Below are 15,777 nucleotides of genomic sequence, written 5' to 3' on the forward strand. Positions count from 1 at the left end.
ACAGGTGTACAGCTCGGTAAATAAAGAAATCATTACAAATAGGGACTATTGATTGCCTGTTGTAGCATTCTTTAAAGAGGATTTTGAAAACATTCCCCCCCCCTCCCCCCCAATTCATCGTTATAGAAGTCTCATTTTGTTTTTCAAAGGTGTGTGTCAACAACCATAATTATGATCTGTCCAAATCATTATACTTTAGATATTGAATGAGTTTCAAGCAACTCTTTTAAATAAACATATTTCTTTTTTGTTAAAATTAGAGAGTAGTATAATTTACTTCTAATCTGTATTGCAATCATCAATGCCTTTTGCTGCTTTAGATTACATGGGACAGACCATAGAGTTCTATTGTCTATATCACAAAAATTCCATTTCAGTCACACTATTTATAGCAGAGACTTATGTTTCATTATAAACTGACAATACTTGACATTCACTGTCAATGTCTGGACAGAATGATACGTATTAGTGACGAGGAAGTATATTGAACGATTATTACAGTGAAGTCCTGGAGGATATATGCGTCCTGGATACTCCAGCGGTTACGCTCACGGGGAGGGCGAAAATGAGCTCCCTTTATCAGTAAGCTAAATCCCATACCTCCGTCCTCGATACTCCAGGGGTTACGCTCACGGGGAGAGCGAAAGAGAGCTATAACCCCATGAGAATTGAGGATGGAGGGTATGGGAATTTTAGCTTACTGATACTTCGGACTGTTAGACCCTGATGGAAACTAAAAAAACCTGTTAACTGTACTATACAACTGGTCATCACTCTACGGGGTCATTTCTATCATGTTCTGTACTCCACTCAGCTGGGCAATTATACAGTTCTCTGCTGGTTCGTCATCGGAGCAGACATTGTGATGGACAGAAGTAAAAACACTCATTTCATACTTTATTTCTGTCATATTCAATTATGTGTCAAATTGTGTCGATAAAAAATTATTAAGTTTGGGTTGAAGAATTGGTAACTGTTTGTATAGATGAGCATTTGGAATAAATCAATAGGGTTACCCACTACATATTCAAACTGGGTGAGAAAATTGTGAGATGACAATTTTTGACCAATCAAATTATTCTATTCATCACATATTGATTTGTTATAATCAGGAGAGATTGTCAATTGACCAATCAGATTTCAGCATTGTTATTCAATTTGTTTATTTCTGGCATCTTTTTGGAATGGAAATTATCAGATATAATCTAACTAATCAAATATTCTGTTTCAAATAAACGATGACTATCGACCCATTATGTTAGCTTGCTGCTGATTGGACATTTGATATCTTTCCATTTTGCGGGGTAGCTAACTGTTGAAATGCCAACTGTTGATGGCTGAAGATATTTTGTGAAATGTTTTTTCTATGTTGTCTACCTTGGGAATAAGCGTCATTTGTAATTTGACCATTCCAGATCAATCATGTATCGCTTTAGGAAATAAAGGTGGTTTGTGTAGAAGAAAAATATTTATTTTTGTAATCTAATACAGTTTTTTTGAGTATGATAGGACCACCAGTTGTAATATTTTAAGGAAGATGGTTATATTTGTATTTTTTTATTTTTTTTTTTTAGAAAAAATGGTATATTACTATAGGTTTTAAGTGACACTTGGACTTATTTAATGTTTTAACAGTGCTTAGTCTATGTAGAAATTTAAATCAAATCTAATTACAGTTACCTTAGACTGATTTTCAAATATCCAATGTATATGATGAAATCTCATCATTAAACTTGCTTGATTTCAAGATTTTGTCAGATTTAGATCATTTTCTTTAATCACGCCTTCCCAATGGTACAAGGCATTGGTTTCAAGAGTTGACCAGATCATGATTGTATAGACTTTAAGCCTGTTGTCCATTCCTTTTGACATTGTACTGTTTCAGTGAAAGCTGTTGAAATTAAAATTTTGATTTTCTGGTGTTACAGACTCTGCGAGAAGAATGTATGAAGCTACAAGGCCGAGTACAAGATCTTGAGTATCAAAATCACGAACTCAACAGCATGTTCCAACAGAAGATCAAGTACGACCCCAACAACCAGGACGCTGTCCTCACAAGTGTATCCAAGTTAACGGTGTGCGAGGGGACGAGTATGGCCAGTCTAACCACCCCAGAACAGATGTCCAACGCGGCCATGGCCTTTACCCAGACCATGGTAAGACCGTCAAAATTGTCCTACATATAGCTTCCTTGTATTATCAAAATATTCTTCTTCTGTTATCAAATTAAATACATGAAATTAAGGTAATTTGAAACAAGATAATAATGAAAAATGTAATCAAATGCATGTTTGTTGATGAAAGGAATTTTTCGGCCTTTTTTCTTTCTCTTTTTCTGCTTCATGTTTTAACCCTTTCACCCCTACATAACTTCAGTAGAATCTACCATGCATTCATCTGGATGAATCTATTGTGGTCTATAGTGGTGAAAGGGTTAAGGGAGGTTATATTTCTTTTTAAATTTGAATTTTCACATTCTTTTCAAAATATATCTATTGCTTTCAAAACATAACAAGATCCAATTAGGAAACAATAAGGAGATGATGATAGTTTAATTGGATTTCTTGACGTCATGAACAATTCAGTTAAAAGCTGTTCATGAATTGTATATTGTGTGTTGATACAGCCACTTTATGAACTACAGTTCTTAAACAGTTCCTGCAATGTTTCATATAGTCTGTGAATATTAAGTAGACCTATTCTCTTTACTTTTATCAATTTTGATAGATTTTGCATGATCTTGAGAAACTTGAGACATTAGAATTAGATTTTGAGTAGTTGCGCCTGTGTTTTCCAGCACCTGTCTCCAATGTCCCAGTACGTCCTACAGGCCAAGGTGGCCCAGAAGTGTCTCGGCCAGTACATGCCAGGGGAGAGCACCGACTCCCTACACAGTATATGTAGTGATTATGTACGTATCTGTTCACCGTTTTGTCATTGTTCTTCGACTCATTTGCTCCTCCTGTAGATTTAAGCTAGAAATATTTTTTCTTGTGATTTTTGCACTGTATATAGCCATCTTTTTCTACAATGCTCAACTTTGATCATTCCATATTTTTTCTCATATTCATTATTTCTTCAATATTTCTAAAGAAAATTCTCTGTTTCTTAATTTCTCAATTGAATTAGGCTTCCTGTTGCTTAAGTGTTCAAACTTTAATTCTGCTTTCTTCAGACACAACATAAACAGATCATGTGTGATTTTAACATGGATAAACATTGTATATGTCAAATGATATGATCTAACCAATGGACTTTTTCTAGATATGACATATTCCGGAAATATATTAATGAAGAAGAAATTGAAAATAGTGAAATTATTCAAGAAATCTATGTTAAGTACTGTTCATAAATATATCTATAAAACATGCTTTGCATAGCTCATAAAAGTAGTAATATAGTTAAAAATAGATTTCTGGGAAGTGAAAAGTTATTTAAACAATTAAAACATGCTTAAAGGTTTGCTTCGTTGTAGACCTGCGATGACAGCATAGGAAAACCCCAGATGAGTCTGCCCGTCTGGTCAACAGAACGCACCGGTCATCCAAAGAAACTGCCTGGTTCTGCGACCTCAGTTGGCTCAACCAATGTGCCCCCTAGTGGTGAACAAAACAACGAATTCAACTGTAGGACAAAAATAGAAACTGAGTTCCCTGCCAACAATTCAAGTCCGAAAATGAAACATGTCAATATTATGGAAAGAGCTAATCAAAAACGGCAGCGGAGCTCATCAACTTCGTCTCTACAATCAAACTCAAAGTCAGCAAAATCGAGGTCAACAGCTTCACTCAATAAGAGCAAACTGGGTCTGACAGTGTACAACGGGTCAAAGACGTCGCTGTCTGGGAGTCAACGGGATCTCTGTTTACAGAATGAAGCAATGTCAGGAAAGCGTAGTATATCTCACCCGGACCATATAGACAAAGGTGTTAGTGCTCACGCTCCAAAATCTGTCCGAAATCCACAGCTAGGATCCTCAGGGAAAGTTAGCCAATATCAACAACGAGAACGCTCTTCCTCTGCTTCGTCCATACCTATCAAAAGGGGAAGTAACTCAGGGTGTGGGAAAACGCAAAAGTCCATTCCTCAAGTATCTTCTCACTCCAAACTACCCTTAAAATCTCAGGAACCAAATGATCATTTGTTTAGGAACAGAAAATTCTCCGACAATGTGAAGGCTAACAGTTGTGGCAAAGTTCAAGGTCACAGGATTAGAAAGGAAATAGAAATGAAGGTCATGAGCTCAAGTACTGGGACTGGGGTGAAAGACAGAATGGCAGCATTGCGCCAAACTTTTGGGAGTCCGCCCCGAGTTCCTCTGCTGCCAAACGGTCAGTATTTCTACGACTACAGTGATGAGGACAGTGATATGAATCGGCCTGTGTCAGCAGATTTCAGTAATACCTCCACGATATCATTAAATGAAATCTTGGACAATAGTGATGACACGGACACGTTACTGGAGGAAGATTTCACAACAGAAAACTTTGCTTTTTTCGAGTCGCCCTCATTTGTGAAAAAGTACCATAGGCAGTGCGATCGACAAAAATTAAGGGTTGATTCTAAAAATGTAGAAATTCGTGAGAAGGGCTTTCCGGGTGCTAGACTTCACGGTAAACCTGATATTATACAAGATACAGAAAATAGTGAACTTCAGAACCAAGGGAAAACACCTAGAAGTCCTTACATTCCAAAGAAACGTAGTTCCTTGCAGCATAGTCACAGTAAACGGAAACAAAATACACAACGGCCTAGCTCACTCATTCTAGCTCCTCGCGAAAAACAGTTTATGCATCAACGATACAGTTCTTCCTCCTCCAGTTTAGAGAGCTCCGACAGCGATGAAAATTGGTCGCCAAGGTTTGCGAGAAAGTATCATCAAATAAAACAGGGTAGAGGTAAATCAAGGTCTCAAGTGCAATCAGCCAATCAGACTTCACCAGAAAGTACGCCATCTCCTTCTAATAGTTCTTCCAAAGGTGTGCATTCAGGGGAGACAACTCCGATGGAAAATGTTAAAATTGAAAATCGTGATTATATATCTCCGGAGAGGCCCCCAGTTGTTATGACAAGCTCATCTGAAACTGATCCACATTTGACGAATTCTCTCACAAAGAGGAAGGGGCCACCTCCACCCGTCCCTACCAAACCAGCCACAGGTAGGCGATCCCCAGGGATTCGTATGGGTGTCAAATCCCCTGGATTCAGGCACAACAAAAAGGAAACAACAAGTGTGCAAGATGTGTCTCCAAAATGTCAGGAGATCAAAACAGGTGCCTACCACCACCAACACGTGGAGTATACTACTAGTGCTATAGAACCCCAGATAGAGGTTCAAATGAATCAAAAAATCATGGTGTCGGCCGAGTTGAGCTTTGACAAGGCTGAAAAGGTTGAAAGATCCGGCAGCAAAGACGACGGCTATTCTACGATGTCAAGTGATATTCAACCAGAAGCCATGGAGAAGTTTAACGACACCTCCATTCAGAATAAGGAATCTGGTATGAAAAAAGAGACCACAGCTAAGATAGAGGAACCGCTTCCTGCTGCTGTGACAGTGGTCAAAGTCAGTAAGTCAGATTTGACCTCTGACCCTGATTCTGCCATGGATAGTTCGACTCACAGCACAGAAATGAGAAATTCCACCCACAGTCTTTCATCACAGAACTCTAATTCTAGCGAGGATCGTGCAGCAGTTTGTGGTTCCCTGGGAAGAGTCAGAGCCATGAAAATCCTGTTTGAGGCGGAAAATCAAAAACAAAATGAAAACAAATTCATGAAGTTCCCTCTTAGGAAATCTCCTTCGATGGACAGTAAGCTTAGTACAAGTTCCAAGGACATGCATGAACGGAGAAACCTCAATCGTAGGTCTCTTGGTGATGACTTCAAAATGTTTGTCCCTGAAATACATCATAACAACTGGAGTGCAGAGGTCAATAAGGTCAGTACTGAAGAGACATATGTACAATGTGAAAAACCATTGCCCGATAATGGTTTGAATATTCCAGGATTAGAGGTGGAAGAAGAGGAAATTGACGAACGGAGTTCACTCCCTTCACTTCCTGTTTTCCATCATGTCCAAACACTTAACATCAGTGAGGAGAATTTTCTTTCGGATATTCCTGAAGAGAAGGATGAGTGGGAGGCTTCAACGAACTCCTGTGACAGACTACTAGAGAACTCTCTCCGTAATCTTCAGTCGTCAACAAAGTACTATGCTCACCTTCAACTCCTTCAGACATTTAGCATGAAACGGTACTGGTGCTCCACCGAGGGTCTGGCCAGGGTTCTGTCTGACAGCGACCTTTCTTCATTGTCAAAGGTCAAGGACATCCACATATTGGACGACCTTATGGTTGAAAGCAAGGTGACAAAGCCACTCGAAAGGTCAGTGTCATTATCAGACATGAACATGAAAAGAACAGAAATAATCTCCAAGATGAAAGTTCTTCCCAAGTTGTGTAGGAAGTCATTGAAGAGTGAGGGACAGGAAAGAGATGTCACAAAAAGGCAGATTCTTCAACAGGTAATGTTTAACATGTTATTAATACACAACCTGTGATTGTGATAATACATTATATGGTATACAGTGTAAATCACCACCTAATATCAAATGGGAATTTACCACAAGTAGTTTAGTGTAAGAGACTAGCATACTCTACTGTCTTTTTCATTCTGCAGATAAGCAAACTGGAGTATTTGATTCATTTTCTTTTAAATTTTCTATTTCTTCTTTTAGTTTTTATCAATATTTCTGCATTATTATCTGGTTGCTTTTATAATGTAAGTTTTTCACATGTTTGACCATTTTTTCACAGCTGGCTCGTGAAGTAGAGAGTGAATCTGACGAGGACAACACTGTTAATGGATTTCACTCACTGCTCATACAGGACCACATGAGGGGCACACAACAGGTAGGAACTGGGGGGTAAACATTAAGGAGATATGCCATCTTAATATCAATTAAACCTCCTTTCCTAAAGAGTTGTGCTAAAAAACCTTCAAAATAAACAGTAAATTAATTTGTGATGGATTTTGAAGGTACACCCACAAAATACAGGTATTGACTCTGCTATGGTTATTCAAAGTATGAGATAATGCTTACAATTGAAGAAAGATAACTCTTGTATGTAAGTCACCAATACGATTAGGCAAACAGATAAAACGTCTTTGTTTGAAACAGATAAGCAATGACTCCCATTTGCACTATTTATTATTTATTTATTTTTGTAATCATGTAAATTAATCATTCTTTCTTAACATTTACATGTGAGAAAAGTACAATGTAAGTTTCGCACAAATTACATGGTAAAATGAATGCAAGACAAATTTGCCACTTGTATAAATTTAATGATCTCCTAAGATATATATCGCCCAATCAATCTCACTGAAATAATTAATAATTGCTTTATTGGTTTTCCAGGTGACTTGTAAGTCAGTGTCCTCTGCCGAACATTCCATCTCTACACATTTCTCAGATCCCCATGACAACGGTTCTCATCCGGACAATCTGTCTACCACACAGGAAGTGACAGACACATCAGGAGTTGTGTCCCTGGAAAAATTAGTGCTGCCGTCTGGTGAAGAAATGATTGGTGAACAAGGGAAACAATTCAGTAGCAAAGAGGCAAGCCCAGCCCCTGATATTGAACAACAGGGCAAGTTTCGAAGTGACTACTACAGCCTCTGTAACGTGGGATCAAATCGTAGTTTGTTATCAAGTGGAAATGAAGGTGACACAGATATACAGCCAAGCTGTGATCCTCTCCCTCACACCTGCCAAAATGGCGACAGTGCAAATTGTGAACAGTGTTGCATCCATGGTAACAATCAAGAATTTGACGAGATTTCGCGACAGTTAAAAAGTTTGTCAAAGACTGTCAACGCATTACATCAAAGTTTGACCAGTCTTAATAGTTGTGATACAGACAATGACTCGAACGAGGATCATTCTGAGCTGTTTACCACACCAGCTGAGAATTACAAGGACACTGAAGGTTACCAGTGGGTTGAGGACGAGTTCTACCTTACTCCCTGTGGGGGAGAACTAATCATGGGAAATTCTCCGTTCTCCGAGACAGGGGCGTGCTGTGATTGGGTAAACGAGTATGCAGATGACACCTCCTGTAACGATGAATTTGAGTTTTATGGGAATTTTTCGTCGGCTGATATTGGCGGTTTCAATGATGTCAAATCTCCATATCCCACAATCACAGAGGAAAAGGATGTAGATACGACAGCGCCATCTACTGGGGCCAGGGTAGACAACTCACCAAAGATCAAAAGGCAAACAAAGCCTTGTCGTCCTCAATTGGAGCGAACACACTCTGAAAACTATGGTGTGCTTGACCCACAGGTAATGATCATTAATTAGACTATACACTGTATCAGTAGATAGAACAATGCTTAGAGTATCAGTAGATAGAACAATACTTAGAGTATCAGTAGATAGAACAATACTTAGAGTATCAGTAGATAGAACAATACTTAGAGTATCAGTAGATAGAACAATACTTAGAGTATCAGTAGATAGAACAATACTTAGAGTATCAGTAGATAGAACAATACTTAGAGTATCAGTAGATAGAACAATACTTAGAGTATCAGTAGATAGAACAATACTTAGAGTATCAGTAGATAGAACAATACTTAGAGTATCAGTAGATAGAACAATACTTAGAGTATCAGTAGATAGAACAATACTTAGAGTATCAGTAGATAGAACAATACTTAGAGTATCAGTAGATAGAACAATACTTAGAGTATCAGTAGATAGAACAATACTTAGAGTATCAGTAGATAGAACAATACTTAGAGTATCAGTAGATAGAACAATACTTAGAGTATCAGTAGATAGAACAATACTTAGAGTATCAGTAGATAGAACAATACTTAGAGTATCAGTAGATAGAACAATACTTAGAGTATCAGTAGATAGAACAAAACTTATAGAGTATCAGTAGATAGAACAATACTTAGAAGAGTATCAGTAGATAGAACAATACTTAGAGTATCAGTAGATAGAACAATACTTAGAGTATCAGTAGATAGAACAATACTTAGAAGAGTATCAGTAGATAGAACAATACTTAGAGTATCAGTGATCTTGCTACTAGTATCTATTTATACTGTCAAAGTAAAAATAGTGTTTTTTTCTACTGTTTCTCGTTTCATCAGTGATGCTAGAATATTTGTCCAATGTGGTATTGTACGTATGTACCATGATGATCTATATGAAAGTCCATAGAAATAAGCATAATATTCTTAACTGAACTTTAAAAGTCCTGCCTCATTTTGTTTCTTTCGATCACCTTGTTGTTACAGATATTCTTTTACATTAATATTTACAAGCAAAATATGTATCTGATTAAAGATAACTTTTAAAAAGCCATGTGTGGAGTTTTTCTAAGGATGTGTTTTACTTTAGAAACGTAATGTATTATTGAACATGCAGAGACAGGTTGATTGAAGTATTAGCTACGGTCTGATAATCTTTAATCCTTTGTTATTGTGTAGACGCGGGCGGCCATGTTGGATTCCATGATTCAGCTGAGTGGCGGTAGTATGGATAGTTTGGATGACAACATTGGAGTTGACCATGTCATGTGCTCACGTCTCATCGGCAGGGGAGGTAATTCCATCATATTTTGTTGATATTTTTTTCTTCTGTATAATACAAGCCTTTACCTACTTATAATGTATTACTTGTCTGATATTACAACTTTTAGACTGAAATATTTGTATAATACCAACAATGACAGATATTTAGTATACTATCAGGAAATTCTAACTAAAAAAGGTGTAGGAAGTACTTTAATCTATAATCTGAAATGTTTGTTAAGCATAAGTATTTCAAATTGTTCTGTAAGTATATTTATGAAAAGGCTGTACCCAAAATTGTGTTAAAACTTTTCAATGCTGTATCTTTCATATCCTAAAGGTTTCACAAAGCATATACTTTCGTTTCAGACAAAATGGAAGCCTTGAGGTCTCCAACTAAGGTGAATCGCCCCGGCCTGGATCTGTCCAAGTTCTTCCTCAGGTTTGGTGACAAGGAGATGGAAGCTATGGCAGCTTTCGATTTTCTCAATGACATGACACCCTCTCCTAACCCACTCTGTCCTCCCCCGACAAACCAATCGGTGGCCAGTTCTCAGGAGAGACAGCCGATGACTGAGCCCACACAACATCCTGGAGAACCTCTGTCAGAGCCCGTGACAAAACCTCAGCCTGTAGCTTCTCAATCTAATGTAGAGCACAAAGTTACTACATCTTCTGTGAAATTAAAACCTCAGGTACCAGCGCCAGGTACACACAAACAAGCCCAGGGATCGGCTGGGAGGATAACTCCTGCTCTCAAACAAGCTCAGAGGTTCGCTGCTGGCTCACCAACAGCTATCGGCATGCACTCTCATAAAACTGATCCTAAAGTTGCTCACAAACAGGACCATGGACAGGCTGAAAAATGTGCCATAAAACAAGGACAGGGATTGGCTCCAGGGTCAGTTGGTGCTCACAAACATTCAATGGGATTGGTTGTTCACAAACCTGTGCCTTCATCCCAGCAGCATCATCAGGAATCTTCTACCAAAGTGCCTATTGCAGCAGAGACTAAGAACAGCCACCAAACGGAGGCTCCCAAGTCACATGGTTCTGCTTCAGACAAGAACCAAGCAGGGACCAATGGCAGTGTATCTTCTCCTAAGCCCTCCCGAATGGGTTTCTTTCGACGGAAAAGCTCTAGTTCAGAAAAAAAGACAAATGTTGAAGAAAAACCTTCCAAATTGCCAAAGAAATTTTCTCAGAACTCGAAAGAAAAGGAGAAGGAGAAGGAAAAGGACAAATCTAAAATTCCTAAAGCTGTAAAACAGGAACAAACATTAAGTAAACCTACCCGTAGATTCCTACGGTCTAGTGGGAAATCCTCATCTGTTACAAATGTATCTTCCTCCTCCAGCCACAAGTGAGAGGTCACTCAAAGGAGGCAACTCAAGGGTCCAAGGGAGATAACTATAGGGCAGGGATTGAAAAAAGAATCAGGAACATTTTCGTACAAGATATTTACGAATTAACTATTTCATTAAATTCATGTGGAATTTATAAATACTCATGTTACATGGAATGAAATTAGCTGGTTTTAGGGCTATTTTGTATGAAAAAAATCTTTTTGAAAAATGTACAACTTTGAAATGTTGTTACCTTGCTTCATCTTGGAAATTTTTCGAATTCTTCCATTTTGTTTTTGGTTTTGATACATATTTGTTTGACCTTGTAGCTTACTGCATGACAAATATTTTGCAAATCTTTTTTTTTATTTTGCTGATCATTTGTTCTTTTGTTAAAAGAAAGGAAGAATTATTCTGAGATGGAGCATCAGGTATCTTAACATCCTCTGGAGTACGTAAGATTAAGTACGTAATATTTTTTATTTTCGATAGGAGATCGGTGCCAAATGCGGTAATAGATGATGAGGTTACAAGTATAAGGTCAGCTTCGTTTGTAACTGGGTGTCATCTTCAGCATTGGTACTGAAGTCAGTGTTTATTCCAATAAATGCCCTCAGATTTTAAAATATACCTGGAAGAGTGCCGACAGATTTGTTGAAACTTACTCAGTACTGAGGGTGAAGGTGCCTCTGGAATACAAGGAGCCGTTAATGTTAAGCATAGTTATGTTAATGATATCATGAATGAAGAATTTATTATTCCCCTGGTGATCTCAAATTTCAATTGATATTCTGTAATTTATGAAAAATGGCATTTAAACGAAGAAGAAGGAAAAAAAATTGAAATAATACAGAATAAGTTAAATAGCTTAACAAACCTGGTTCCTGAACTTATATATTTGTGACACCTTTAACCTTTTCACCACTGTAGACCATAATAGACTCATCCATATCAACGCATGGTAGAGCCTACTAAAGTTACATAGGGGTGAAAAGGTTAAGAGAAAATAATTATCACGGAGAAAAGGTACTAGAAGTGAGGGTTTATTGGAATATATACGGTGCTTCTGATATAGATTGATTAAGATATTTTAGGTGTAAACAATTACTAGCAAGGTTCTAGTAGAATTCATAGGTCATTGTGGCTCTGTTGAACGTTTTAAGAAATAACGTGTTTGTGAAGTAACGTGTATTAGCTGGGTAATTGACATGATATATAGATTGCATCATGGTTTATTTCATTAGACATTATTTACTTTAGATCCAACTCAAATCATTCAAGCTACCACATTCAAGTCAAAATTAGTATTTGTTTTATGTTTATTTTGTGACAAAAATACATTATGTCATTTAGAAAAAAAAAGTGCAGTTTTAGAAAAAGTATTTCTGTGTATGACAGAGAACGGTATAACATGTTTTTGAATATGAAAACACTTCCATTCATTATGTGGGACCGCTAATATTTTATAAAAAAAACATTGTTCATCATGTGCCATAATAAGGACTATTGCGTATAAATTTTGTACAACATCATTTTGGAGAATCATTTTTTATACCTTACATATACACAATGCTTACTGATTTTTAACATTTTTGAAGCATTTTATTGCAATCTATGCAAAAGATCATTTTTTCAGAAATCATTTTTTTTTTTACAATTTGTCCATAATTCCACCATTCCTTTGCCAAGCAATATCAGATGGATCTTTCTAAGAGGAATGCAACAGTTGAGTTCTGCAAGGAAAAAAGGGAGGTAAATGCTGCAATCAATTTTCGCCCAGACCGCAAGGGATGGTAATTATGCAATATCCATTTAAGAGATGGGTTTGTTTGTAAATGAGGATTTGTAAAAAAATACCTAAAAAAATAAGGATGGTAACGAAAATTGAGGTTATTGATTGCAGTATTTTAACCCTTTCACCCCTATGTAACTTTAGTAGACTCTACCATGCATTGATCTAGATGAATCCATTATGGTCTACAGTGGTGAAAGGGTTAAAGTGATACTTGTGTTTTATTGTACGTACTGACAGGAGATTTGGGGCTAGGATACATGTGTTTATATATATATATATATTTATATCTCGGTGTTGTGGTGATCACTGTTTGGATAGCGGGTACATTTTGTGAGTGCATGAGTAATTTATCACAACTTATTGTATGTTATCCGTAACTTAGCAACCCCAGACAACATTACCTCTCATTCCCTACCATGTTGACCTACCTTTATAGACATCGACAGTAAACACACACTAAAGACATGCAGCTGTATAAATTTATATTAAAACCTGAAATAAATTTTATGTTCAAAACACATGGCAGACACTTATGCAATTTATCAATATATACAATGAAACTTTATTAATTCTCTGGGGGCTTTTTATGAAATAACATCACCTTGGAGTTGGCATGAATTGTTTCTAGGTTCCTAGAATATCAACTTAGTGAGTTCACAACAATGGTGGTATTCAACATAGTGAGTTCACAACAATGGTGGTATATTCAACATAGTGAGTTCACAGCAATGGTGGTATTCAACATGATTGAATATCAATTTAGTGAGTTCACAACAATGGTGGTATTCAACATGATTGAATATCAACTTAGTGAGTTCACAACAATGGTGGTATTCAACATGATTGAATATCAACTTTAAATTAAGTGAGTTCACAACAATGGTGGTATTCAACATGATGTATAGGTACATTTTGGTATCATAAAAGTCTTTAAAAGGAATTTAGAAAACTATATTTGTTTCATTTTAAATCACAAATTTCATGTTTTAATGTTTTTATAAATTGTTGAGGGCAATGTTTAAGAATTTGCATTTTAAAATTTGTTATAATGATAATGCCGCACTTAACTTAAGATTGAACTTCATGAAATATCTCAAAATTATTAGATAGTGTGATTTGACTGTACACTATTGTTGAATTATATAAAGCTTCAACCGATTGTTAATACAATAACTACGGTATTTATAGATAAATATTGACTTTTCATTGATGTCTATCTATGTAATCAGGGGTGATAGCTGAATTTGACTCTCTCTTGGGGTTAATGCTGTGGAAAGCAATTTAATTGCATGACAACCTGTCTTTAAAGGAAAACCATAATCTTTTTAATTGTTTGGATATCGAAATGATTGGATTTAAATATTTTCTTTAAAGGGAGATAACTGTAGTTTTACCTACTTTAGAAAAATAAAAACTAGAGTTTTACCTATCTTAGATGGAGATATAAGATGACCTCAATTTGCCTATTAACTAGATTTTAATTGTTTTTGAGCAGGAGATTAAAACAGATTTTATAAACCTCTCAATTTTAAACCTCTCCTAGGAATATGTTGGATTTTAATATAGAATTTATATAATGGTAAGTTATATGTAATATTTGACCTATATGGAGAATTACGATGAATGGCTGTGATGATTTTGTATGGTCTGTCTCTTTTAAATCATTGTGTACATGTATATGAGGCGTATGGTACTGACGATGAACAGTAGATGGATCAGTACAGATTATCTTTTACTCACCCAGGGTCTTATGTACAAGAATATTGATTGTATCTTGTTTTGAGTGTAAGCAGTGTACACTATTGTACTAGTTTCCATAAGAAAGTAAATAAAGAGATTTCATTAAAATATAAGTTGTTTAAAAAGAAAACAACTATTCAAAACTTTATTAAATGCAAATCTATTTGCGTACTGTTAAAGTAAATAAGATGTAAGTTAACGATGCCAATATAATCCAATATTGCCGGTATGTCATCGAGGAATTACCTAAGTGATATATTATTTCTTCAGTTAAGTAATACCTTTCAATTAACTGACATTTTATTATTAATTAATATAAAAAATATCTTTACCTGTAACACAGACAAGTTAATATGAATAATATAAATATGTTTAGATATGGAATCAACATGGCATTGCTTAAGTTCTTTGTCAAACAAAAAAGAAGATATGAGATACGAAATTAGAAAGCACATACTATCACCCGGATCAGCATTGGCAATATACATTTTCTCAAATGTAAAATATTTATATACTTATAAACATATATTTATGTTGATGTGTATAGAAAAATGGGTTTTTACATATCAAAATGTAGGAAATTGTATTTAGCACAGGGACTGGATATATGTGCTCATTTACAAAAGTTAATAGTGGTCTGTTTTTTGAGTGGTAATTATGGAAAAGGTTGGCCTGTATTTTGTGCACATGGTAGTTAATCATCAATTTAGCTATAATGCTGAATCCTCTTCAGTGTTAAAGACAAAGGAGGTACCATTATTGTTTTAATTTGAAATTATCTCAATTTCAGCTAAATAACTGTGCTCCTTGTAACTTGTAAAATCATTATGGCAACATTTCTGGCCCCTGTGCTGTTCTAAGATTTGGAATAAAGGTCAGTTATAATTACCAAGTAGAATTATTATCTATATATGTATTTAGGCTGTTGTTAAATATTTTAATTTGTGTGATACTTGTTTGTTCACCATGTCATGATGGATATATGTGTGTGCATGTATATGTAGCTATATTTATAATGTTGCTATGACAACCTTTTGTAAGCTCCCGAAATGGATACCCGACTATTATAAAATGGAATAAAACAACCCAATATGTATTTTATGAATTTGTTGTTTATTATGAGATAAATAACGGAATGTTTGTCCAATACAATAATTTAAAACAAACTTACACGTAAAACTCCACCCTGAAGACTCCCTGATATTAGAACATATATATCCTACCACGTATTAGACATGACAAAATCACCTTCCTGCATGACAAAATCGGCTGAATGTTGCAAGAATCTGCAAAAGA

General features: G+C 36.0%; 1 protein-coding gene across 8 annotated transcripts in view; it reads left to right on the forward strand.

Moving 5' to 3' along the window:
* LOC110442883 (serine-rich adhesin for platelets-like) overlaps positions 1-15,577 on the forward strand; it is a 205,884-nt gene extending 190,307 nt beyond the window's left edge. For all 8 annotated transcript variants that reach the window (XM_021486729.1, XM_021486732.1, XM_021486730.1 and 5 more), the window contains 7 exons: positions 1,929-2,156; positions 2,798-2,911; positions 3,476-6,526; positions 6,819-6,914; positions 7,424-8,356; positions 9,517-9,631; positions 9,970-15,577. In XM_021486729.1, the coding sequence (XP_021342404.1) occupies positions 1,929-2,156; positions 2,798-2,911; positions 3,476-6,526; positions 6,819-6,914; positions 7,424-8,356; positions 9,517-9,631; positions 9,970-10,967 (5,535 nt within the window). In that variant the 3' untranslated portion in view covers positions 10,968-15,577. The remainder of the gene's footprint in view (positions 1-1,928; positions 2,157-2,797; positions 2,912-3,475; positions 6,527-6,818; positions 6,915-7,423; positions 8,357-9,516; positions 9,632-9,969) is intronic.
* The last annotated feature ends 200 nt before the right edge of the window (positions 15,578-15,777 follow it).

This window comes from Mizuhopecten yessoensis, unplaced genomic scaffold (assembly GCF_002113885.1).
Source record: "Mizuhopecten yessoensis strain PY_sf001 unplaced genomic scaffold, ASM211388v2 scaffold716309, whole genome shotgun sequence".
Lineage (NCBI taxonomy): Eukaryota > Metazoa > Mollusca > Bivalvia > Pectinida > Pectinidae > Mizuhopecten > Mizuhopecten yessoensis.